General features: G+C 33.0%; 1 protein-coding gene across 1 annotated transcript in view; it reads left to right on the forward strand.

Moving 5' to 3' along the window:
• LOC136030136 (sodium/potassium-transporting ATPase subunit alpha-A) overlaps nt 1–24,869 on the forward strand; it is a gene marked incomplete at its 3' end in the record, with an annotated part of 29,324 nt that extends 4,455 nt beyond the window's left edge. The window contains 10 exon segments of the mRNA XM_065708832.1: nt 2,412–2,513; nt 8,349–8,552; nt 10,876–10,989; nt 13,528–13,780; nt 15,381–15,649; nt 16,605–16,915; nt 19,179–19,311; nt 20,633–20,819; nt 21,600–21,848; nt 24,588–24,869. Of these exon segments, the coding sequence (XP_065564904.1) occupies nt 2,412–2,513; nt 8,349–8,552; nt 10,876–10,989; nt 13,528–13,780; nt 15,381–15,649; nt 16,605–16,915; nt 19,179–19,311; nt 20,633–20,819; nt 21,600–21,848; nt 24,588–24,869 (2,104 nt within the window).
• Nucleotides 24,870–26,553: the final 1,684 nt, after the last annotated feature.

A 26,553-nucleotide genomic window follows, 5' to 3' on the forward strand; every position in this document is an offset into this window, starting at 1 on the left:
TGATTGAGATATAAGAGCACAAGTTTAAAGGGTTTAAAAAATGCTTCACCATATGTTATCTAATTGAAAAAACATCCAGGTTATTTATTATAGTTAAATTTTGAATATCATATATATATATATATATATATATATATATATATATATATATATATATATATATATATATATATATATATATATATCAAACAGTTCGTGGACCTTATATCTGGACTACGCTATAAATTTTATGAGTGAATATTGAATCAAGCAGTTCGTGGTAACGAACTGTAGTAAGGAGCGACCCGGCTCAATAGTAACCAAAACTCTAAAAAAAGGAATTTTGATATCAATAGCTACATCAAAAGAATCGCATTTTAATGCTGAATTTAAATATATAAGTTTCATCAAGTTTAGTCTTACCAATCAAAAGTTACGAGCCTGAGAAAATTTGCATTATTTAGGAAAATAGGGGGAAACACCCCCTAAAATTCGTAGGATCTTAACGAAAATGACACCATCAGATTCAGCGTATCAGAGAACTACTGTAGAAGTTTCAAGGTCCTATCTACAAAAATGCGGAATTTTGTATTTTTTGCCAGAAGATAAATCACGGGTGCGTGTTAATTTTTTTTTTTTTTTTTTTTTTTTTTTTTTTTTTTTTTTTTTTTTTTTTTTTCCAGGGGTCATCTTATCGACCAAGTGGTCCTAAAATGTCGCAGAGAGGGCTCATTCTAACGGAAATGAAAAGTTCTAATGCCCTTTTTAAGTGACCAAAAAAATTGGATGGCATCTAGGCCCCCTCCCACACTCATTTTTTTCCCAAAGTGAACGGATCCAAATTTTGAGATAGCCATTTGTTCAGCATAGTCGAAAACCGTAATAACTATGTCTTTGAGGATGACTTACTCTCCCACAATCCCTGGGGGAGGGGCTGCAAGTTACAAACTTTGACCAGTGTTTACATATAGTGATGGTTATTGGGAAGTGTACAGACGTTTTCAGGGGGATTTTATTTTGTTTGGGGATGGAGCTGAGGAGAGGGGGCTATGTTGGAGGATCTTTCCTTGGAAGAATCTGTCATGGGGGAAGAAAAATTCAATGAAAAGGGCGCAGGATTCTCTAGCATTACTATAAAAAAAAATGAAAAAATAAACATGAAAATGTTTTTTCAATCGAAAGTAAGGAGTAGCATTAAAACTTAAAACGAACAGAGATTATTACACATATGAGGGGTTCTAAAATATCTTAGCATACAGAACGAGGTATTTAGGAGGAGATAAATACCTTGCTCTTTATGCTAAAGTATTTTTAGTGATTTCAACTATTTATTCTACGGCCGTCCTGATTCAGGGGTCATTCTTAAAGAATTGGGACAAAACTTACGATTTAGTGTAAAGAGCGAGGTATTAACGAGGGTTCAAACCCCCTCGTATACATAATAAAAATATAAGGTTATGAAAGTTTGTTACGTAAGTTAATTCTTAAGTTACGTATATTTTTACTAACAAAAATGTTCGTTAAAAATTAAAAGTTCTAGTCGCCTTTTTAAGTAACCGAAAAATTGGAGGGCAACTAGGCCTCCTTCTCCACCCCTTATTTCTCAAAATCGTCTGATCAAAACTAAGAGAAAGCCATTTAGCCAAAAAAAGAATTAATATAAAAATTTCATTTTAATAATTTATGTGCGGAGAGCCAAAACCAAACATGTATTAATTCAAAAACGTTCAGAAATTAAATAAAAAAAACTAATTTTTTTAGCTGAAAGTAAGGAGCGACATTAAAACTTAAAACGAACAGAAATTACTCCGTATATTAAATGGGTTGTCCCCTCCGCAATGCCTCGCTCTTTACGCTAAAGTTTGACTCTTTGCCACAATTCTACTTTTTAAAATAATTAAAAGCTTTAGCGTAAAGAGCAGGGATTGCGGAGGGGACAACCCATTTCATATACGGAGTAATTTCTGTTCGTTTTAAGTTTTAATGTCGCTCCTTACTTTCAGCTAAAAAATATAGTTTTTTTTATTTAATCACAGCTAAAGGATAGCGTGTCTCCTGAAGGAGACATATTTAAAACAAAAAAGAGGCATTTTTACATTGCTAATCTTATACTCTTTTGTTCGGTTAAAGTTACGTTTGTGACCTTTCACCACCAAACTCTTCCCTGCTGATGGTCACTAACATTATAGTCAAGGTAATGACTATTATGGTGAAAAAGGAACATAAAATAAGGAATCGAAAGGGACTGATTTTCTTTTATTAGGATGTTTCGTTCTGGAGAGCCCTTATTCTAAAACTTTGGTAAATTATCAATATAAATGTATTTGTCGTTATATATACTTATTTGGTCTTGCTAATAAATGACAATTATTATGTGAAAAAAAATCGGAGTGTTTTCCTATTTAAACTCATTAAAACTTGTTTATCTGTAGCAAGGAAAGCAGTTGAGCGATCTGAAGAAGGAGTTGGAACTTGATCAGCATAAAATTCCACTTGAGGAACTATGCAGACGACTTGGTACAAATACGGAAACTGTAAGTTAATTATTATCTACCTTAGTTTGTTAGCTAACGGGTTGCACTATATGAGTAATTTTAGGCAAAATATAGTAGGGATTTACTGTCAAGTTTTGTCAAGGGTTAAATCTTAAAACCCACGGAAATTATTACATATATGAGGGGGTCACCCCATCCTTAACACTTCGCTCTTCACGCTAAAGTATTTCTGCACTTCAACAAAAAAAACTTTTTGGTCAAATTAAACGACTATTGTTTTTCAGGAGTCGTCTTTAAAGGATTGAGACGAAACTTAAATTTTAGCGTACAGAGTGAGGTGTTAGGGAGAAGGCTATCCCATCATATGTGTAATAAATTCTGTTCAGATGTTTCCCCTTACTCTCAGTTGAAAAAGCATGTTTTTTTATTTAATTTCTGATCATGTAGAAAAAAAATGTCAAGATATCTGGCTCCTCTTCCATGGAAAATCCTTTTCCCCACGGAAATATCTTCAGGACAGTTCAATCGTGGTGAAAATTTACCGCGAACAATTACCCTTAACATCTTTACCCGTAAAACTGAATCGGTAAAGAGAAAGCCCGACACATAAAGTTATTTCGTGTAGAAACTCTGGCGGATTCCTTCGGTGTATAATTATCCCTGAAAAGTTCACCTTCTAGAAACTTCCCTCTGCGTGGAAAGTTACCCCCATTCAAAATCTCTCCAGTAGAGAAAATTCGTCCTCCCCTCCCCAGCCTAAATACGTATACGTAATTTCCTATAAGAAATACTTTACGTAAACAATGGGCAAATTTTATAATTTAAAGACCTTGCCCAGGGACTTTGGGGGGTCATGTTAACTCTAAAAACATAGGCTTTTCAACTATACTGAATAAAATAGTTATCTCAAAATTTTTAATCGGAAAATTTTGGGGGAAAGTGGCGTTGGAGGGGGCCTTGTTGCCCTCCAGTTTTTGATGACTTATAAAGGGCACTAGAACTTCAAATTTCCGTTAGAATGAGCCCTCTTCCGACGTTCTAGGCCCACTGGGTCGATAATATTGCCCCTGGGGAAAACAAAACAACAACCATTAAACATGCATCAGTGATCTTTCTTAATGAAACTAAACTTAATGAAACTTATATATTTGGAATCAATGTAATAGCCCAATTCATTTGATATATCTATTGGTCTCAAAACTCCGTTTTTTTAGAGCTTCGGTTACTATTGAGCCGGGTCGCTCTTTACTCAAAGTTTGTTACCACGGACCATTTGAAAAAGCCAAACAGACTATTATGATTAGAAGGGAATTTTTTTTTCTTTTTATTTAGGTCACTTCTTATAGCACTAGAGTGCAATGGAATGTCACTTTATCCCCCTAAGCCCCCCCTAGATACCCCCTTGCGTTATAGAACACGATGATGCATATGAAGGATTAAAGAAATGGTGGTGGAATTGAGGAATTAAGCAGGTTGGTAAAAAGGGGCTTAAAATTTGATGTGCGTAAATCACGCAGTATGAGACACAGCCTCACTTTATAGGAAATAAAAACATATTTCTTAGGAAAAGAAGATACACATAGAAATACTACAGAAATAACATTCAATTAAGACTACTTAATGGAAAATTTTTTGGAGAATTTGATGCAAAATATATATGCACATAAAAAAATATAATAGAGGAAACTTACAAATTTTAGCTAAAAGTCATTGTTTTATTCTAAGAACTTTTTTTTTAATTATTGATTCTATCTATGGAAGATTTATATCTAGCTAAAGCATTACATGCTTTATATCTGGAGCATCACAAGAATGAAAAATCCTTACATCGCTCCAAGCTGCGATTTAAGGTAATTTAAGGTAAAATCGATGTCTTTAAAAGTCATCAAAAACCCAAAACAAAAACAAAAAATAGAATAAATTTTGAAAATAGTTTCTCTAAGATATCGAAATTGGTGCTAATCTCGATCGTAAAAAACTGGATTGGAAAAAATTGTCAAAATTCGAGAAAAATATACAAAAACCTTAAATGCTATTTTATTTCTTCAAACTGTTCAATTTTTGGTTTAGATCTTAGAATTTCTTAATCCTCCTTATGTAATAACAAAAATGGGATGAAGACCCAGGTGTTCACAATGTTAAATTATGTTGAAAACGAGATGCAAATGTAAACAAGCACTTGGAGCAATTTTTATGTGTTTCAGGGACTATCAAATTTCTTGGGATTGGTTACCACTTCAAAAAATCCTTTTTTTCTCCTCCTAGTAGGTTGCCTAATGAAAGAAGTATTATGCTTGAGGCTGGCAGACTTTGTTGTGTATCTCTTAGTTTTTCAATTTAAAACTTAGTATTAAGAAAAACTAGGGCTTTTTAAAAGAACAAGTTATAAATAACATCTAATTTTCTGCAATTATCAAAGTACTATTTGCCAGTTATCAAGAGCTTAAACGTTAAAGTCGGATAATTTTTACTTGTAGATATGGTTATTATTTTCTTTATTTTAAAGCCTCTTCAATTTTTATATTCTCCCCTTAAGTTATGTAAACTGCTCTCTACTCTTCATTTATAAAGCAAAACGGTAACAGATACAAAGACAAATAAGAATTGATTGGAATCGATTTTAGAAGAATTAGTTTTACTGATAGGAAAAGCAAAACGTATTCTGAATTGACAACTTCGGGATAATATTTTTCTAAAAAAGTTGTTCACCTTTGAAAATCACCAGCCAAATTATTTCCTAATAGCTGAAGCACAAAATAGTTGACAAAATTGGGATAAACAAAGTATCCAAAGAAGTTCTAACCCCTTAATGCCTCCACCAACTGTATGTACAATCTACCTACAATCAACTACAAAATTAGCAAGCAACAGGTAAATACTATAAATTTACTTTCTGCGTTCAGCATTGTCACAGATATTCAAGCCGTTCATGATTGTATTAAATAAAAAAAAATCGACTGAAAGTAAGAAGCACCATTAAAACTTACAACAAACAGAAATTTTTATGTATATGGGGGGGAGGATGTCCCCTCCCCAACACCTCGCTCTTTGCGCTAAAGTTTTTCGGCACTTTGAAAAAGTCACTTATTGTTCTAATTGAATTACCCTGGTGTTCCAGGAGTAATTTTTAAGGAATTGGGACAAAATTTAAACTTTAGCGTAAAGACCAAAGTGTTGAGAAGGGGAGACACCCCTCATATACATAGTAATTTCTGTTCGTTTTAAGTTTTAATGTTGTTCCTTACTTTCAGTTGAAAAGACACTTGTTGGTTTTTTATTTAATTTCTGATCGTTTTTAAATAGTGCAAGGATATCTGGCTTGACCTCGACAAAAAAAATCTCCCTCCCAAGGGAAATATTCCCAGGACAATTAAATTCTTGTGGAAATTTACCCCGAGCAATTACCCTTAACATCGCCACGCGTAAAATTAAATCGGTAAAGAGAAAGCAAGACATATAATGAAATCTCGTATAGGAATTCTGGCAAATCCCCCCACCTGTAAAATTTCCCCTTAAAACAGAACCCCCTGAAAACCTATCTCTGCATGAAAAATTCTCCCTGTGCAAAATCACCCCAGCAGAAAATTTGTCTTCCCTTTCCCACCCATAAATGTATGCGTACTTCCCAACAACCAATACTATACGCAAACAATGGGCAATTTTTATAATTTAAAGACCTTTTCCCAGGGGCTGTGGGGGATCATTTTATCTCCAAAGACATAGTTATCAGGCATTTCCATTAGAATGAGCTCTCACCCGACGCTCTTGGCCATTAGGTAAAAATAATCACCCCTGGAAAAACAAACAAATAAACACGCATCCATGATCTTTCTTCTGGCAAAAATTATAAACTTCCACATTTTTGCAGATATGAGTCTGAAACCTCTACAGTAGGATTCTTTGATACGCTGAATAAGACAGTGTGATTTTCATTAAAATTCAGTTACTTCTGGGGGCCTTTCCCCTTTTTTGCGAAAATAAGACAAATTTTCTCAGGCTCGTAGCTTTTGATGGGTAAGGCTAAACTTAATGAAAATTATATATTTGGGATCTTCATAATAAGCCAATTCTTTTGATATACCTATTGGTATTAAAATTTGTTTCTTAGAGTTTCGGTTACTGCGTTTTTTAGGGTGTCGGTCGCTCCTTACTTACAGCTCGTTACCAAGAAGTGTTTGATGCAGTAAATACAGAGTAAATACGAATTAATACATAGAGTCAGATAAACCTACTATAAAAAAAAGTATGTTAACAACAATATCTACATCAAAACAATTAATTTTTATGTTGACTCAAACTATGTAAAAAGATTAATTCTGAATTTACTAATAAAAAATTATCACAAGAGACAAATTTTATTAATTATGACAAATGAAGAGTGATTAACCTAAAAATGCGAGAAATGTGGCATCAGATACCAAAAGACCACATTTTTGGCTAATATGAGGGCAGAAGGCTATATAGTTAAAATTCAGAGATATTCAATCGATTTAAAAGAAGAACTGTTCATGGAAAGTTTCTTTCAGTTTCTGTGGTCATACTACCGCGTGGTGGCAACTTGTCCCAAGGAATTAATGGAATGCATAGAAAATGGTCGACTGTCGTAGACTACTAATACAGTACTGCTAATGTTTGTAGAGTAGTGAATAATACTCACGCATTAACAAGACAGGATCTTTTGTCAGGGGTGGAGGGGGGGTAAGTCAGTCTAAAGCAAAATGTTTTAGCCCCATGAGCACAATCTTGCGGTGATGTCTCTTTCGCATCAATATGGAGTTAGGAGGGAAATATAACTTCCCTTTATTTAAAGAAATTATTCATTCTATGGTTGCAATATGGGGCAGCTCCTTTCCGCATTAATGAGTGAAGATAGTTTTTATCATAAAATGATAGTTTTACAGTTCAAAAGTTATTGTGGTAAAAATGTTAAATATAGAGTGAATAATAGGAACCGATGGATGCCATGGTCTCCTTTATGTTTCAAAAAACCTGATTGTTGCGTATCGGCACCAACAGGAATCCTTTATTCAAAGTAAATTTGCATAAAAGTTAATTCTTTACGAAATATGTAAATGTAGAGAGATGCAGAGAGAATGTAAAAATGAATAAATCATTTTTAAGTATGCCTGAATGTGATATTTGGATAAAAACTAAACTAAAATGAAAATGTTTTTTGGATGAAATTCAAGAGCGGTGATAAAACTTAAAACAACAAAAAACATTCTGAAGGGGCTAGCTTATCTTGCTCTTTATATTAAAGTCCGACGTGTTTATCTTAAAGTTCCAAAAATTTATGTTCTAACATAAGATCAATTTAATAAAAACTTAATGTTGTTGCAACAATCATTCAAAACTAAAAATGCTCATTCAGGTTTCAAGTGACTGGAATAATAAATTTTAATTCAAATGTTCTGAAAAATGAGCATTAAATAAACACTTTCAATTATCCACTGGCTATTTAATTTGCATTCTAAAATACTTTCAAGAAAGCATGATTCATCGAGCCTACTCGCTTATAAATAGGGTAGTTTCTGTTAGTTTCAGATTCCAACTCTTTACTTTGATTATAACAACCTTTACTTTTTTTTAATTTAATTTCGTAAGAAAAGGATTGTCAAACACAGAAAAATGTAAGAAACATTTAACTTTATGGTTTAGAGCGAAAGACAATTGTTGATAAAAGGAATATTTCAATGTTTACTTTTGTTGTTTTCTATAAGAAAGATCAAAAACAGCTTTTTATCTAGCTTCTTGCACAAGCTATTTTTTAATTTTCTTTGTAACGACATGTAAGCTACTTAAGTGCGTTAGTATTACCAAAAAATAGAAATAAAATGCAAAGTAAGATAGAATAATCGTACGATTTTTTTTCAGGGCTTAACATCGTCCCAGGCAAAGTCTCATTTAGAAAAATATGGTCCAAATGCACTTACTCCTCCAAGAACTACTCCAGAATGGATCAAATTTTGTAAGCAGCTTTTTGGAGGATTTCAGATGCTTCTATGGATTGGATCAATTTTGTGCTTCATTGCATATACAATGGAAAAATATAAAAATCCAGATGTTCTAGGTGATAATGTAAGTGCTATAATGCTTCTATTTGTTTAAATATTAAAAGAAAACTGCTGTAAGCCGAAGGATTGCCTTAGTATTAATGCAGTGAATCCTATCAAAATTTTTTGTCTTTTGTAATATGTATCAGGGTGTGTATATGTATTACACGGTAATATAGTCTCTATGTTTATTTTAAAAGTATTAAATATCTAATAAATAAAGCATTTAATTATTTGATGGCAATCCAAATGGCAAATTTCAATAGATGAAAATAAAAAAATTCTGAGTGACATTTTTGGAAAATGCATACAACTGAACTACTCAACCGACACGGTTTGAATTAAAATCGAATAGTTGTGGGCATCAAGCCATAGCTAACTTTAGAAAAAGCCAACACAGATAGTCCGAGTGAGAGGGTGACAAATCTGGCATTAACTAGCCCTATTAAAATTGTATAAAAAAGACATTAGTTCATTTGTTAATAGATATGTCTATCTATTATCCGTCCATGCGTCATTCCTTGTGCAGAAGAACTAAGGTGGATAGTCATAAAGCTAAGATAGTCATGAAACCTATAGCGTAACCTTATGATTTCTTATATTGATTCTCAAAAATGTTAAAATTATGCAACATGCACTGAAAACGCACATGTTTAGTTATGAAAAAGTGCTGGAAATTACTCGTACCGAGCCCTTACAGTCATTGCGAAACGTGCACTGAAAATGCACATGTTTAGTTAAAAGAAAAAATCCATGGAAATTAGTCGTATTGAACCCTTACAACCATTTAAACCTTAAAGTAATTAATAATGTAAAGTAAATTAACAATATTTTTGGACAAGGGCAAGTATTATATACCAAAAACGAGTTAACTGTGATTTGAGTCTTTTTGTAAAACAAGGTTTTATGGTGTCTATAGTTATTTGTATGTCATCAAAAGGCAGTGGGGTCTTTAAGGCAATTTTTAACAATCATGGGTTGAGGTGGACACTCATGCTTCAAAAATAATTTTTTAACTGAGGAATCATGAAAAAAATCCACATTGGGAATTTGCAGTCGAAATAAGCATATTTCGACTTAAAGATTAATGGAAAATACTGACAAAAACTTTATTATCATTTAGTGATCAAATCAAAAGTATTTGAAGCTTAAGGATATATTCAAGCTGAATGCTATTTGATTTCAGTCTTGTAGCTAAAACTGTGAATTAGCATCGTCGAGAATTTTTATTGTAGACTCAAAGAAGCGTAATACACTATAATTAACCACGCATAGCAATTTTGCTGCTTAAGGCATTACAGCATCATTAAATATCTTAAGTAACTCTTGATATGACTTTTTATACTTTTAAAAGAAGAAAGGAGGCTCCTTAAAAAATTTCAGGACAGGAGTAAGCCACTGCTCTCCATCTTTAGCTGGGACTAGCCATATATAATGTCAATAATGCGCGCTTCTGGGGGCCTGCTCAATCAACAATTTATCCCATTGCTAAGAGAAGGTTTTTGACTGGCCGGATATGTTCATACACCGAAGGCCCTGCTCATTGCACATTAGAGGAGTCTTCCACCTCCTCCGTCTGATTCCATGACCCCCAGACGTGGTTGTTCTAGCTTTATCTATAGACCCCCAGAGACTGGATCTCTCCTTTGTCTCTGTCTCCCTACCTAGAGGTACCCTGAATATTGGAGAGATGCTCCCCTTTCCACCACTTAGGGACGCAATGAGTGGCCTAAGGGTGATTCTTACTGAGGATTTGACTTAATGATCACTCTCCCAATGTTTGGGCCGTTTAAGTCTAAATCAGAGCTTTAGTGGCTTCAAAAAAACATAATGTTGATTTGAATTTCCAAGATATTAACATAAGTTATTCGTGTCTTCCTCTGCAGATGAATGCATAATCAAAACCATGCCTGTCAATTTTTAGTTTACGGAGGTAAGGCTGTCGCTTATAACTTGGACTCGATCAACTAACAGATTCATAAAAATTAAAAAAAAAATTATTTTTATTAAATACTGATCCAAGGCAACTTGGTGATGACAAAACATCTTGGTTATGACTTTGGTCCCTTAAGCAGCCGTTAACTTCCCGAGATCGACAGCTATGGTTTAAGTTTTCTTTTCAAATACTTTGCAGCACTAATCTTTCCAATCGCGCTGCTTTTAATTTAATAAAACGAAGCAATAGATAACTTCAATTTAATAGCCCTCGCAAAGATAGGATTTAGGATAGCCGTGCAGTTGTTTAATAGGCTTTTCTTGAAGCTCCATACCCCAAATGCTTCCTCCTTCAAGTAATCAAACCCACGAGTATCCTTCAGTGTTAGTCTTATATTAGTTATATATTTCAGCTTTACCTTGGTCTTGCTCTTCTTTTTGTCGTGATAATGACAGGATGTTTTGCATACTATCAAGATCACAACGCCTCAAAAATTATGGACTCTTTCAAGAACCTCATGCCACAGGTAATTTTATTTTAAATAATGAGCTGCTTAGTGGTGATCAATAATAACTTCAGCAAGAAAATTAAAGTTAATAAATAAAAAAAAATCAATCATGAAATAGGTTTCATCAATTTTGAAGTCTGTAAGGCCAAAAGTATTTATTGGTAGGTGATGTAATAGATTACAATTTTATGGTAATCTTATTTTGTATTAATGACAATAATAGTGGTGATTTATTTGCTCCCTATTCCTATACAAGAAAAAATTGCAATTTGGAATAAGTTTTTAAGTCTCTAAGAACAAAAGCATTTATTGGTAGCTGATGTAATAGATTACGATTTTATGGTAATATTATTTTGTATTATTAACAATAATAGCAACGATTTATTTACTCCCTATGTCTATACAAGAGATGAATGCACGGTAGAGATGAATGCACATTAATATAAGTTAGAAAAAAGACGAAACCGCACTCTCCAAAAGAAATAACTATAATATCTTATGACATCCAACACACTAGGAGTATTTCCCCACCGATGATAATAAAAAAATAGTAACATCATATTGTAACACGCAGAAATTACTTGAAAATCAGCAACTTTGTCAGATTGGTTTCAAAAGCAGATCGAAAGCAGTCTTTTTCAGAAATTTTGAAAACAGAATACCACTTAGAGAAACAAGTACTTTGTGTCTACACTGGAGTCTTGAAAAAAAAAATTTGAAAATCAAAACGAAGTAGTACGTATTTCTCCGAATTCTATCACAAAAAAGAAATCACAAGTGTCGGGAAAAATATGTTGAGCGGAAAAAATGAACTGTAAAACCGACGCTAAGTTCTTCTGTCAAATTGACTTTTGATCTTAGCAAGTAATTAAAAAAATAAAGTGTTAGATTTAAAATCCATACTGGCATTGCTGATCTGTGTTTCATGGCCCTTAAGCCAGAAACTGCAATGGGAGGTTGGGTGCCAACCATCCCGTACTTTTGACACCCAATCTGTTTACCTTCTCCAGATTCCTCCAGGTACCCATGGGTCATCTCTTGTTGAGCTTAGAGAGCCCACGTTCAAACACAATAACATGCGGTACCAGGACTCCAGCCCTTGTCCTGTCGGACCTAGGGTCTCAACTCTAGAGAACTAGCCACTCGGCTAGGACTTAACATTTAACCCATAAGTGTTTCTCATCTGAGTCTTCAGAGCAATTATGATCAAAAAAAAAAAAAAAAAAAAAAAAACTACAATATCTGATGACATCCAAAATACTGGGAGCATTCCCCCGCTGATGGCAATAAACAAAATATAACCTTATATTATATTTTAATACACAAAAATTGCTTGAAAAATCAACAATTTCATGATACTGGTAAAAAAAAAAACATATTGAAAGCAGTCTATTTCAGAAGTTTCTAAAACAGAATACCGCTAAGAGGAACAAGTACTTTTTGTCTACAGTGGAGTATGGAGGATACATTTTCAGAATCAAAAGAAAATAGTATGTATTTTTCCGCGTATCACAAAAAATCTTCAGTTTGGTGTCGGAAAAAATACGTTGAGTGGAAAAAATGAACTGTAAGGCCGACCTTAAGTTGTTCTGTCAAATTGACTTTTGACCTTAGCAAGTAATAAAAAAAAGAATAGTGTTCATTTTGTAATCCATACCAGCGGTGCTGATCTCTATTTCATGGCTCTTCAGCCAGAAAGTGCAGTGGGAGGCTGGCTGTCAGCCATTCTGTACTTCCGCATAACTTTTCCGTTTACCCTTCCTAGATTTCCCCAGGTACTCATCTAGAGCTTTTTCGACTCTGGCTGAGCTTAGAGGGTCACGCTACTACCCACGTTCAGTGATCCACAATTGCTTCTCAGCTTATCCTTCAGAACATTTATAATGAGTGCTCTTATAGCTTCTTAGCTTTTCTTATAGTTTTAATGTGTACCAAAGAGGAGAACAAGATATCTTAGCGAAATGGAAGCAGAGATTACATCAGTACAGACCCAAATTATGACATTAGCACATTTTTCAGGCATAAAAACATGAAATTAAAAGGGGCCACTGAGGTTTCAATTTCGATTAACCAGGTGTATATAATACATACCAGATCTAGGGAGATAAAACTTTAAAAAAACCATGTTAATAGACGTTCCTTATTAGGATTAACTAAGACTCCTTTACCCATAAGCCTGCTTTAGATGATTGTTAAAAAAAAATAGTACCTATTATAAGAAAAACATTTTAAAAAAAGGTCGGAAATTATGTGTCTATGAAAATAGCAGCCAATTAATTTTATTTTATCACCTTTTGAAGATTGTAGCTAATAGCTTTAATTTTTTTGAACAATATATTGAGTTATGTACAAGTGTGAATCAAACGAATATTTGGATGACTCATAGACTTCTTTTGGGCCTGGGAAAGGGGGTGATGCACCAAAAGTGATAAGGAATCTCTTCAAAAAGATATTTAAGACACTATATGCAAGAAAAGGTGTCTATGTTCCGTCCCTATTACGGTCTTGCCTATTGTCAAAGACTTGTAGGCTCATTTTTTTCACTTTTTGTTATAGTTTGCTTTTGTTATCCGAGATGGAAAAAAAATTCAACTGAAAGCCGAGGAAGTAACAGTAGGTGATCTAGTTGAAGTTAAATTTGGTGATAGAATCCCAGCTGATATCAGAATTACTTCTTGCCAAAGTATGAAGGTGGATAACTCTTCTCTAACAGGAGAATCCGAACCTCAATCTAGAAGCACAGAGTGCACTAATGACAATCCTTTGGAAACAAAGAATTTAGCGTTTTTCTTCACCAACACTTTGGAAGGTAAGTTTTCGCTCATCTTTGGAAATTTAATTACACCCAGTCTTTTTCGTTTTGATTCTATTTTCCCTGTGTATAATAAGCTTCATGTGCTCGTTGAAAACTAAATATTTTTCAATTCATTGCGCTCTTTCAGTTAATTTAATTCCAAAGGCTCTGATCCAAATGATCTGAGAAAATTCTCTGTGTTTTTCTTGGGTATGACAACCATTCATACCATACAGAAATATTGATTTTTATGGCTTTACATTTTTGGCTCTTGAGAGGAGTGGTGCAATGGAAGTAGTACATCAACAAAGATGTGTTTCCTTTTTTGCTTCATTTAATATCCTTTTAGCATAATAGAAATTATAAACAATGATCCCACATGTACCCAATGCATATGGAAAAAGCATCATACTATCAAATTTACTTCTTTGATTCTTCAGTGCACTAAAATTTAAGCAATCCCCATTACCAGTCTTGGATACGTTTAAATTTCTTGGGTTGTAAGATAAGAAAGCAGCTATCCCAACTTTTGAATCAAAGGAACCCGAACCAGATGCTTAAGCACCAACTTTAACTTTGTCACACTATAATAAACTCTAAATTATAAATATTTCTAAGGTTCTCTTGTATAGTTTTTTAGTATTTAATGTAGGGTTTAGGTTTTACTCATTTTCCCTATTAATATGTGAATTGTGAAATTAAAACTTTTGTGTTTTTTTCAGGTTTTGAGCACTTGACTGACTTGTAAATTTAAACATTCAGATAGATACTCCCTTAAAAAAAAGTCTCAATAGAAAATAATGACTGAAACTTTTGACTATTGCTGATAAGAAATTTTCTTAGAAGTCAATTTGTGACCAAAGCTATTCTAAAATATACTTAGAGTGAATAATCAATTTTATTTCTACTCGCTTTTTCAAAGATTTTCGATGAATCCTAATGACGTGACTACTCAGAAACCAAGTCCTTTGCTCAAAATATATTTGAGCTCACAAGGATACTTGCTGCTTATTGGTCAGTAAAATTATACTACCGGATATGGAACAGAAGAAAATGAACGGATAAGCAAGGGATTGTCTTTATTAGTTTTAAGAATATATATCATTATGTAATACGCATTGCAGAAGCTATATATGGTCCAAAACTCATTCCCTAAAGGTATTTTTATGCAACATAGGAAGAGAAATTCATAGGAAGATGAAAGTCTATTTTTTTTTCCTTTTTCCTCATAAACCATTAGTATAAGAGGGTCGTAACCAATACTTTCCACCAAATAATGGAGGTGTCGACAAAAATTTACTTTCCTTTCTCGTGCATATATTTTTATTCAAAAAACTCAAATGGTATTGCTTTACCGATAAAGGTGACTCGAATGATGGGTATCACACTAGCACCACTACCCTACCCTATTGAAATGACGCAAAACAATGACTGATAACATTAAATCATGGTGAAAAAGAGGAACTGTTTCTCTTTATTCTGTGGTAGAAAATTATGTTCTAATTTTATTGCTTTATGTCTGTTAAGCGTCTTTTTAAACCCACCGGATTACTACATTGGTGCATACCATCTAAACGGAAGGATGTCACATTTTAAACTATGTTTCTTTTTCTAGGCACTGGAAGAGGTATTGTTATCAATGTCGGGGACGACTCTGTAATGGGTAGAATTGCATGTTTAGCTTCTAGTTTAGATTCTGGGAAAACTCCAATTGCCAGAGAAATTGAACATTTTATCCATATTATTACTGCTATGGCTGTATCCCTAGCTGCTGTATTTGCTGTAATTTCATTTTTATATGGATACACTTGGCTTGAAGCTGCTATTTTCATGATTGGTATTATCGTCGCAAAAGTACCAGAAGGCCTACTAGCTACTGTAACAGTAAGCATGACTGCTGGTTTTAGCTTTTCTTCTTTTTTTTTTTTTTTTTTTGAATAGATGACTCTGCTGGTTTTAGTTTTTCTTCTTTTTTTCCTTTTTTTTTGAAAGGATGACTCTGCTGGTTTTAGTTTTTCTTCTTTTTTTCTTTTTTTTTGAATAGATCAGAAGTCTGTGTCCAAGAAAAAAAGATTATCGACGATATCTAGTCGAATTGTGTCTACGTTTTATTTGAATTCTATCTCGAATAAGATATTTGTAGATCTGCTGCTATCTATAGACTCTTACTTCTTTTTATTTAATTTGGTGACTACAAATGTTCCAAAGTTTTATTAGATTTTAATAATTATAGATGCCATGTTGAGGCGCAAAAGATCTCTTTACCGTCACTATCCCATGCTCTTTGTTCTGGACAAAATAATTTCAAACTATTAGGTTTTGGGTAGATATTTTGGATAGTTTGAAAAAAATTACTTTGTCTTGACCACTGCTGTAAATATCGTGATTTTTCAGGACTACGGACTCCAAACTACTGAAATTCCATTCATATGTGATATTTCTTTGAGCTAAATAGCTCCAAGAGGAGCCTAAGCTTACCTAGGCAGAAGAAACCTTATTTATATAATATGGTTTTATCTCTTTAGCTATCTTAGTTTTCTTTCCTTTGGCTCGTTCATGAAATTAAAAGAAGGGGTCCCATGACCTTTTAATTTGAAAAGGTAATGTATGAAGAAGAATATAAGCAGTAATTCCTTCTAAAATTTATTCCTTCTTTAATTGCAAGAAATTTTAATTTCTACGAAAAAATAAATAGTCCAAGAACTCATCTAAATAAACAGAGATAATTGATTTAATCTTTTACAAAATAATTACATATGAAAACTTATGAAGCATAATTAATTTACTAAAGCATTACAACACCGTTCACAGATTTTATTTTTCGAACTTTGTTTCTTAGGTGTGTTTAACATTGACAGCTAAGCGTATGGCAAAGAAAAACTGTTTGGTCCGTAACCTTGAAGCTGTGGAAACCTTAGGTTCTACATCAACCATTTGCTCAGATAAGACTGGCACACTAACACAAAACCGAATGACAGTTGCTCATATGTGGTTCGACCAGAAAATCGTCACAGCAGACACCACTGAAAACCAGTCTGGTAACCAGCTATATCGAGGTAGTAAAGGATTTCCTGAGCTTATCCGAGTTGCATCACTTTGCAGTCGGGCTGAATTCAAGACTGAACATGCTCATTTGCCTGTGCTGAAACGGTAAATAATTCTTGCTTTTGAGGTATAATTTTATTATTTCCACTGCCCGGGCTGATATTACAGTACATCCTATTTTGAACAGAATAGTCTATTTCGTATTTTGTGGCCGTTCTGCCACTTTTCATATAGTTTCTTTTTCTTTTAGAAATTTTAAAATGTGTTTTCATATCTTCCTTGGAAAAATTTGGCTGTATTCGTGTCTCACCACGTACAGTAGACACAAAGGCACTTTAGTGAAGAGTGGATAAACTTACCTTAATATTTTTACTACTGAAGAGCCTGCTTATTTATATATTTTATTTCTTGATTTCCTTCAAAATAGAGAAGTATATAAAATACATAACGAATCTGGAAATCTGATAAACCCAATGATATATCAATTAAACGTTTCATTTTAGTCATCCAGTTAAAGTTGATTGTTGTTTCTAGGAGCTATAATTGCGATATAAAAAGTTAGAATCTAAAGTTAGATTGCGAAAAACAATCACTAGGTAGAATTTAATAGATACATTTCTAAATTTTGTTGTTTTTTCCATATTTTATAGAAAGCGAAATAGTAAATGAAGGTAGAAAAAAGGTCACCAAGGTCTAAATCAAATTTTAATTCATCCATATAAGGTAACTATCATAATTTTCAATCATTCAGGAGTTATACTAGATTCAAATTGGTGATTCCTCCCTGTTTTAAATATATCAAAATTTTGTTTACAGAAAAGTAAAACGAAAATGAAAGCCAAGAAAAGGTGGTAGACTAGGAATTATTTCCCACTTTCTTTAGGAAAATGAAAATACAAAAATGCCTTACTTCCGCTACTTTTGGTAAAAGTTCCATACTTCGGAAAACTTGCTTTTATCTGAGCCTAACCCCTCCCCTCCTCCCTTAGGTAATTTCAATGTAAACTTGACCCACTTAGCAAAATTTTATAGACCGAAAGTCTATAAAATTTCCACCAATACAAATATCGAAGGATATGATTTTTATGCTTATTTCAAACATATAAGCTTCATTAAGCTTAGTCCTACCCACCTAAAGTTGCAGACCTGAGAAAATTTGCCTTATTTTCAAAAAAGATAAACGCAATCCCTAAATTCATAGAATCTTAATGAAAATCATACCATCTGATTCAGGGTATCAGAGAATCCTGCTCTAGAGGTTTCAAGCTCCTATCTGCAAAAATGTGGAATTTTTTATTTTTGCCAGAAGAAAGATCACCTGTGCCTGTTTATTTGTTGTTGTTTTTTTTTTACAGGGGTGATCACATCAACCCATTAGTCCTAAAATACCGCGTAAGAGCTCTCTCGAATGGAAATTAAAAATTGTAGTTCCCTTCTTAAGAGACCAAAAAATTAGAGGGCAACAAGGCCCCCTCTGCTCATTTTTTCCCAGAGTTACTCGATCAAATTTTTAGGATAGCCACTTTCTTCAACATAGTGGAAAACGTAAAACTATGTCTCTGAGGATGACTTAATCCCCCACATTCCCCAGGGGGAGGACTGCAAGTCGTGATCTTTGCCCATTTATTTACATATGATATTGGTTATTTAGAAGTATACAGACGTTTTCAGGGGTGGGTTTTCGGGTGTGAGGGGTCACGGGGAGGATTTTAAGTTGGAGGACCTTTCCGTGGAGGAATTTATCATGGGGGAAGGGAATTTTACAGGAAGCTGGATTTCCAAGCATTTGTAAAAAATAATCAGAAATTAAATAAAAGAAAAGTTTTTCAACTGAAAGTAAGGACACTAAACTTAACACTAAAACTTAAAACGAACGGAAATTATTACGTATATGAGTGGGGTTCCACACCCTTATCAATACCTCACTCTTTTATGCTAAAGTATTTTAGTAGGCTACTCATTCTAATTAAACCGCCTTTGTGATTCAGGGGTCATTCTTAAAGAATTGGAACAAAATTCGAACTTTAGCACAAAGATCTTTGGTGCAAAAAAAGATGTGGACAAGAGGTGTATCCCCTCATATACGATTATTTCCGTTCGTTTTAAGTTTTATTCTTACTTTCAGTTGAGAAAAACTTGTTTTTTTTAATTTAATTGTAGGAAATCACAAAGAAATGGTTTTGCCTTAACGTATGCAAGAGACTGACAAATATTTTTATAAAATAAAATTTCACCTTTATTTTTGCGACACTTTAAGACACACAATTTTTAGCACAGCCAAAACATTTTAAGCTCTAAGAGACTTTTAACACCATCTAGGAATTATGTATGGTTCCGGTTTATTTTGAATAGATGTTTTCTATCGTAGTGATGTTAACGGCGATGCGTCAGAAGCTGCTATTCTGAAATTTGCAGAGATGTCAACTGGGTCTGTAATGAACATAAGAAGCAAGCAGAAAAAGGTTTCTGAAATTCCTTTCAATTCTGCCAATAAATATCAAGTAAGTTGAAACTTTTTTTGTTCTTAGAAAACAATGTTCATTGGCATTTTATTTATCAATCTATATTTTATGTCATTTAAATGTTTTATCATGCAAGATGTTCAAATTTGCTTTAATAAGAAATACAGCCTTTCCACACAATATATTGGAGTATTTAGCTCCATTTGTTCTATTTTTGATAAATACATTTAAAGATATGGCTTGTTTCACAGCTCACAAGACATGCAAACATGACTACCAAACACCTAAAGAAAGTTTTTAGCGCTGTTACTCTTAAGACAAGATTGTAAAAACCCATAAATATATTGGGAAAAACTTAGGGCAGAGACATGGCAGTCCTTAAATCTTTTAATTATAAGTATTCTACAAAACTAGTTGTCCTTATGTTTTATTTTATGTTCTGTGAAGATCTATGAATTCGTAAACTTTTTACAACTTTTTCTTTGTATTACCAGCTTGCGTCTTTCCAAATTCAGCACACTTTGGATTCCAACTCATTTTCTTTACATGATTAAATGTAACCGAAAAATATTAACTTTGCGAATAGGAAAATGTCCCGATAGAGCATATTATTTTACAGCTTTTGGTTATTTGTCCTTTTTCAAATACAGAAGAAAGAATTAGGAGGACGTTTTTTTCCCAAGACAGTGAATGAACAAAACCAATTTGAACATTTCGAATATTTCGAATATTTGAATATTACCTAGTGGCTATTTTAAAAGCTGGATTTTTCACCAAGAAATTTTATTGTAAGTGATTTTTCTGTTATATTTTTTATTATTTTCTTTGCTGATGACAGGCTATTCTTTCTTCTGTATTTGCATTATGGAAAGGCAGTGTTGTCTTCGTCATTATTTTTGTTCTTTTTCAATATTGTACATTAAAAAAGGACTTTTTTATTGTAGCCATATTTACTTCATAAATATGACTTTTGGCAATCCACCGTAATCATGTTCTATCAAGTTTATAGTTTTTTTTACATAAAAATATTTGACCATGTATGGCAAGAAGGCATCACTTTTAAACATGAAAAAAACCCTTTTTGAAGACTCTAATTCCGTGTTGTGAACCTTTTAAGAACATAGTTTTAAATCTAACGAAAATGAAACATGAAAAATTGATGGTTAAGCACTAATTTGAATAAGGTCGAAGCCTACACAAAAAAATAGTATAGTAATAATATAGTAATAGTACAATAATAGCATAGATGGGGGAATAGTAAAATGTAATATTGTATGTGTGTTTCGTGATGAATAAATCTTATCTTATCTTAATGACGATTATTTTGAATTTCTTGTTTTAAGTATAAAACTGTTTGTAGGTTTCTGTTCACGAAAGAGAAGACAAATCTGGTTATTTTCTTGTTATGAAAGGTGCTCCCGAACGAATTCTAGAACGGTGTTCCACCATTCTAATAGACGGCACAGAAATACTACTTGACAACCACATGAAGGAGTGTTTCAACAATGCCTACATGGAGCTAGGAGGCATGGGTGAAAGAGTTTTAGGTATGTAATAGATATTCCAGTAATTCAAAATCAAAAGAAATTGTGAATATGGATTATGGATCATGGATTATGTTTTTAAATAAGATTGGATTGGTTAAATTATAGTTTGATGTTTCTAAATAAGATTAAATTGGTTAAATAGATAATACATTGTTTTTAATTCCACACATCATATTTTCGATTCGGAGTTGATAACCTTATAACATGTACCTAACTCGGAAACATCAATATGAATAGTAGTTTTTTCACTCAGTTTTTAAGGGTTGACCCTGATTGTGAATAATCATATTTATCAACTGTCTGCTAGTAGGAACACAATGCTTACAATTTTTGTAATAGATAATATAATTTGGATACAATCCTTCCCTAATTCACCTTTTTTTTAAAAAAACATATCACCAAAAGCTTGCTTAAATATTTTGCCAATAACTCTAACATAAAACTAACTCTTGTTCTAACCCTTACCAGCTTGGCAAGATACAACTATCCAATCTTGTAAACAAAATTTATTAAGTTGAAAGGCATGCGATTTAACCTTGAAATGAAAGAAGAGTTTTACGAAGTATAAGTGCCTAAGATGGCAGAAGTAGGCTGATATATTCACATTCTTTTACTCCTCCTTGGAAGGCCAGAAATATACAACCAGTGCCCAATAAGAAAACCAGTGCAGAAGTATGATACTTCTCAAGCAAAATAGTATTTTTAGAAAAATTAGATTTCTTTGTTTAAATACGATTTAAGTAATAAAATACATTTAAAACTACTCATCTCCTTTCCTAGGTTTCTGTGACTTCGAATTACCATCTGATCAATATCCACGAGGCTATGTATTTGATGCTGATGAACCTAATTTCCCCATAAGCGGTCTACGTTTTGTTGGTCTCATGTCCATGATTGATCCTCCAAGAGCTGCCGTTCCTGATGCCGTTTCGAAATGTAGATCTGCTGGTATTAAAGTAATTATGGTAACTGGTGATCACCCAATTACTGCCAAAGCTATAGCCAGACAAGTTGGAATCATATCTGAAGGTTTGTTGGTTTTTCTATATCTTTGTCGTTCGATATTTCTTATACTTTTTGTCGCAAGGACGTTTCCGTGAGTATATTCTGGTGAGGCATAAGTACTTCATTTTCGAAAAATATTGTATTAATGTGAAAAAAAAACTAACTAGAACATCAATATTTGAAACGAATACCAATTATGATGTTGATTTTTGAAATCAACATGAAAGCGAAAGAAAAAGCGAAATAAAAAGTCGAGGGACAAATGAAAACAGACTAACTAAAAAGAAACCAAAAAGACAAAATGAAAAGCACGAAAATATGCAATTAATTATTATCATCATCTTATGAGTTCTTGATGTTATGATTGAGCTGCAGAGACACGTTCATGATTGTTCCTCGAATCACTACATTTCCTAAGAAAATGCTATTTATACAATATCCATGGCGTGCCGACAGGAAGATCCCAAAATTCAGAGAACCATGTAGAAGATCCAAATCAAATTTTATGGAAACTAATGTGTCTTTCAACGATAAAACCACAATTTTGGAGTTACGTTAAAAAAACTTATTGACTATTAGTATGATTCCGGTTTTTATATTTTTATTGCCAGTAACTGTAACATTGTCTTTTATAGGTGCTATCCTTTTTTAGTATTGTTCAATATTAACAATTTTTTATTATGACCTGTCCTGCACTTGAATGTTTTATAGATCCTAGTAGGATGTCGAATATTTTTACAAATTATTTGCAACTGTCTATAAGTATGCCTTCATTCAAATAAGTTTTGCTTTGACATCTGTAAGACATATTTATTATTATCTTTCTTTTGTTTCGGGCTTTTTCATAAGGTGCTGAATTAACTTTATATTATTGCTTTTTCTGCTGTGTGTTTAAATATTGGTTTATCAGATTCTGATAATCACCTTTTTACTGTAGTTCAGTATTGAATAAAAGTATTTCAGAAAAAAATTTCATCAGCTTTTGGAGAGATCTAACCTTTACAATTTAATAAATTTTAAAAAACAATTTCCACAAAACAAGTTTTTAAAAGAAAAGTAAAATTCTCCACTAAGTCGAATAATCTTCCAAGCCTAAAACTACCACGAATCAATATTAATAAATAAACGAAAATTATAGCAAATAGAAACTACAATAAATAGCCAAATCAAAATCAAAACGAGCAAAAATTAACATCATTTCGGCTGATAACCTCCATGCCTTCTCAAGACCGAAACATAATTCGCGGTTTACTGAAAGAAAAAAATGAATGACCTGATATTGTCATTGTAATTGACAGATACCGGTATGTATTCCTTAAAGTTAAAAAAAAATATTTATTAAAGTAAAAAAGTGATAATATTAAAAATGTGGTTACCCTCTCAGGGTATAACTTACAACCCTTACGACGAGGGCTTGGGGGTTGTCGTTTTTAATGGAATTAGTTGCAGGGGGGCTTGTTGCCCTCCAATCAGTTTTGACTACTAAAAAGGTCCTTTCAGTTTCCAATCGAATGAACATTTTTTGAAGTTTCTGTGACAACAAATGACTTTCATAAAATTTCTACCGAATGCATTTCGGGAAATCACACGGTGTGTGGGGGGGAGGAGTATCTGCACTCCAATCACTTTCAATCTTAATAAAGGTATTAGATAATCTGATTAACAGTCCAATGGCCCCCCCAGAAGTTCATACGACCACCCTATCTACAAAAAGCCTTATATGCCCCCAGGGCATAAATTAAAACCCTCTGTCCTGAGGAGTGTGAGAAGGAGGGGGTTTCATCCTCAAAGGCATAATTTTTGGACCTTTTAATACAGTGAACAATATGGTCGTCTCAAAATATTGATTGGATGTGCTTAAGGAAACTGTGGGAAACTGTGTGTGTTAATAAAAGGAGGGTTAGTTGCCCTCCAGTCACTTTTCAGTATTAAAAGGAGCACTAACCCCTTCAATTTTTGCTTAAATGAGCCTTTTTCGACTTTTCTACAACAACCAATGGTTATTTCAACTTCTATCGGATGCATTTCAGGAAAAAACGATGTGTGTGGGGGGGGGTCCAACTTCGGATCACTCCGAATCTTAAAAGAGGTGCTAGAAATTCTGACTACCAATCCAATAAGCCCACTTCACAGTTTATACTGTGTGTATAATATAGGGTTTATATCAACCTTATATATAAACCATAGATGCCCCAGGACATGACTTACAACCCTTGCCCTGAAGGGTGCGGAGGGATGTCACCCTCAAATACATAATTTCCAGATCTTCCAACTACATTGAACGTAATAGCTATCTTAAAACGTTGGTTGAATGTGTTTTGGGGAATGGCGGGCATGGGAAGGGATTAGTTGTTCTCTAATTACTTTTGACTATTAAAAAGGGTACTAGTCGTTCTAATTTCCGATCGAATGACCTCTTTTTGAAATTTCTTCGAAAAAAAACCTTTGATACAAAGTGCCCTGGTCTAAGACCAAAAAATAATAATAAATCATTTGGCCCATATCGCTCTTTACTTGGGCAGCGTTATTGCGCCATCTATGATGATGGAAAGTCAGATTGTCATATAAAAAGAAATTTACAAACAAAGTCAAGGGGTTAGATTGTGGAGGAATGGAAAGAACAAGAAGACGGAACAGCCAGCAAGATTCTGTTTTCTATGTAAGAAAAAAAAGGATTTTTTCCAGACCAAGCAAAACATTTTGCAGAATAACACATCATTTCTTCACTATGCTTGAACTTACCATTAATCGTTTTCAATTTAGGTCACGAAACAGTTGATGATATTGCTGCTCGTTTAAACATTCCTGTATCAGAAGTTAACCCACGATCTGCGCAAGCAGCCGTCATCCATGGAAATGATCTTAAAGATATGAATAGCGACCAATTAGATGACATTCTTAGACATTACAGAGAAATTGTGTTTGCCAGAACTTCTCCGCAGCAGAAACTTATCATCGTTGAAGGTGTTCAAAGACAAGGAGAATTCGTTGCTGTCACTGGTGATGGCGTAAATGACTCACCAGCTCTAAAGAAAGCTGATATTGGTAAGATAATTGCTCAAACAAATACCGATTGGCATAAATCGCTTTAATGAGTAGCCTACAAAATTTTCTATCTGTATGATATACTCTCCCGCTTTGTTTTGTTTTTCTTTGTAGTCTTTTTCTGGGTATTTAATGAAAATGAAAAATAACCTATTATATCCAGTTATTTTATATAAAGGACATGGCAGCTTAGAGCAGAATTAAATTAACCTAGAATTTATTCTAGAATTAATCTAGAATTTATCTAGAATTAACCTAGATAACCTAGATCATTGCTAGAATTTAAAGCCTATTTATGTTATCCTTATGCTGTTGGAGGTGTTTTTCCAAATTTTGTTGAGTTGTACCTACATAATAATTACCACAGTCACACGGTATTTGATACCAAAGATGTGCCAAGGATTTTTTGTGTGGGAGGGGGGTTTAATGGAAACATGAAAGAAAAGCTTCAAAAATTTGTTTATATGCATTTTTGTTACTTTTTTACGAGTTTGAAAAGTTTCAGGACGGATTCAACCCATTAACCGCCTGTACAGGCCTTCGCCCATGTTGGGTACAGCCCTTTTTGACGAGTAACTGAGAACTTATCTTTACAAGAGTTTGAGAAATTCCTGGTTTATAAATTTACTTGTAAAAATACGTAGATATTACTTTATGTACAAATCTCTTTTATTTCCTTAGTGATGTTTGGTTTGTGTGGAAAGTGATTAGATCTGAAGGTTTCGTTAGAACTAAACCTTAAATTTTAATTTTAAATTTAAAGTATTTACATTTATTTACTATACTTATTTTTTTTATTATACTGGCACTTATATTTTTTATATATTTATATTATGAATATATATATATATATATATATATATATATATATATATATATATATATATATATATATATATATATATATATATATATATATATATATATATATATATATATATATATATATATATATATTATACTTATTTAAATTTATTTAAATTTAAGATAATATTTTTTTTACCCTACGGATTAATATATAATCAATATCCAGGATGAAATGACCATTTTCCAAAACTAAGTGATTTATAGCATTTAATTCCGTTGTAGCATAAAACCCCAGGTAAACGTGAGAGGGGCTACTGAACCTCTTTTTACTTGTGGGGGGGATTACATTTAACATTAAGAAGAATTTTCAATTATGTTTTTCGTGGTTACGCATTTTTTTTTTCTGTGAGTCTTTTTTCATATTTATCTGTAGTTTACGGATGATGGATCATAACCGAAATATTCATTTAGAAAAGTTTTCATTATCTTCGAGCATTCCCTGTTGTTTTACCTTTTGTTGTTTGTATTATGGAAAGTCTGTATGGTCTTCGTCTCTATTAATGTTTTTTCGTTCACTTTACCAATCTAGCCTATCTTTTTAAGCTTTTTAGGTATGAGCAAAATTATGGGCTTTTCAATAAAAACAATAAACGCAAACCGAACAATAAGACCGCTGCCTATTTTTATTCATATGAAAAAATTATCCAAACAAATCACCGAAAAAATGGGTTCCACGTAAATTGTAGTACATTCAATTTTTTCACGTCTTCCTTCTTATCATCTCTTCTCGTCTAATTCCTTCTATATATTTATGTTTCTTAAAATAAAATAAAATTGAAAATTAAAACCGCATACAATCTTTTGAAAACCTTAATAA

Source organism: Artemia franciscana, chromosome 8 (assembly GCF_032884065.1).
Source record: "Artemia franciscana chromosome 8, ASM3288406v1, whole genome shotgun sequence".
NCBI lineage: Eukaryota > Metazoa > Arthropoda > Branchiopoda > Anostraca > Artemiidae > Artemia > Artemia franciscana.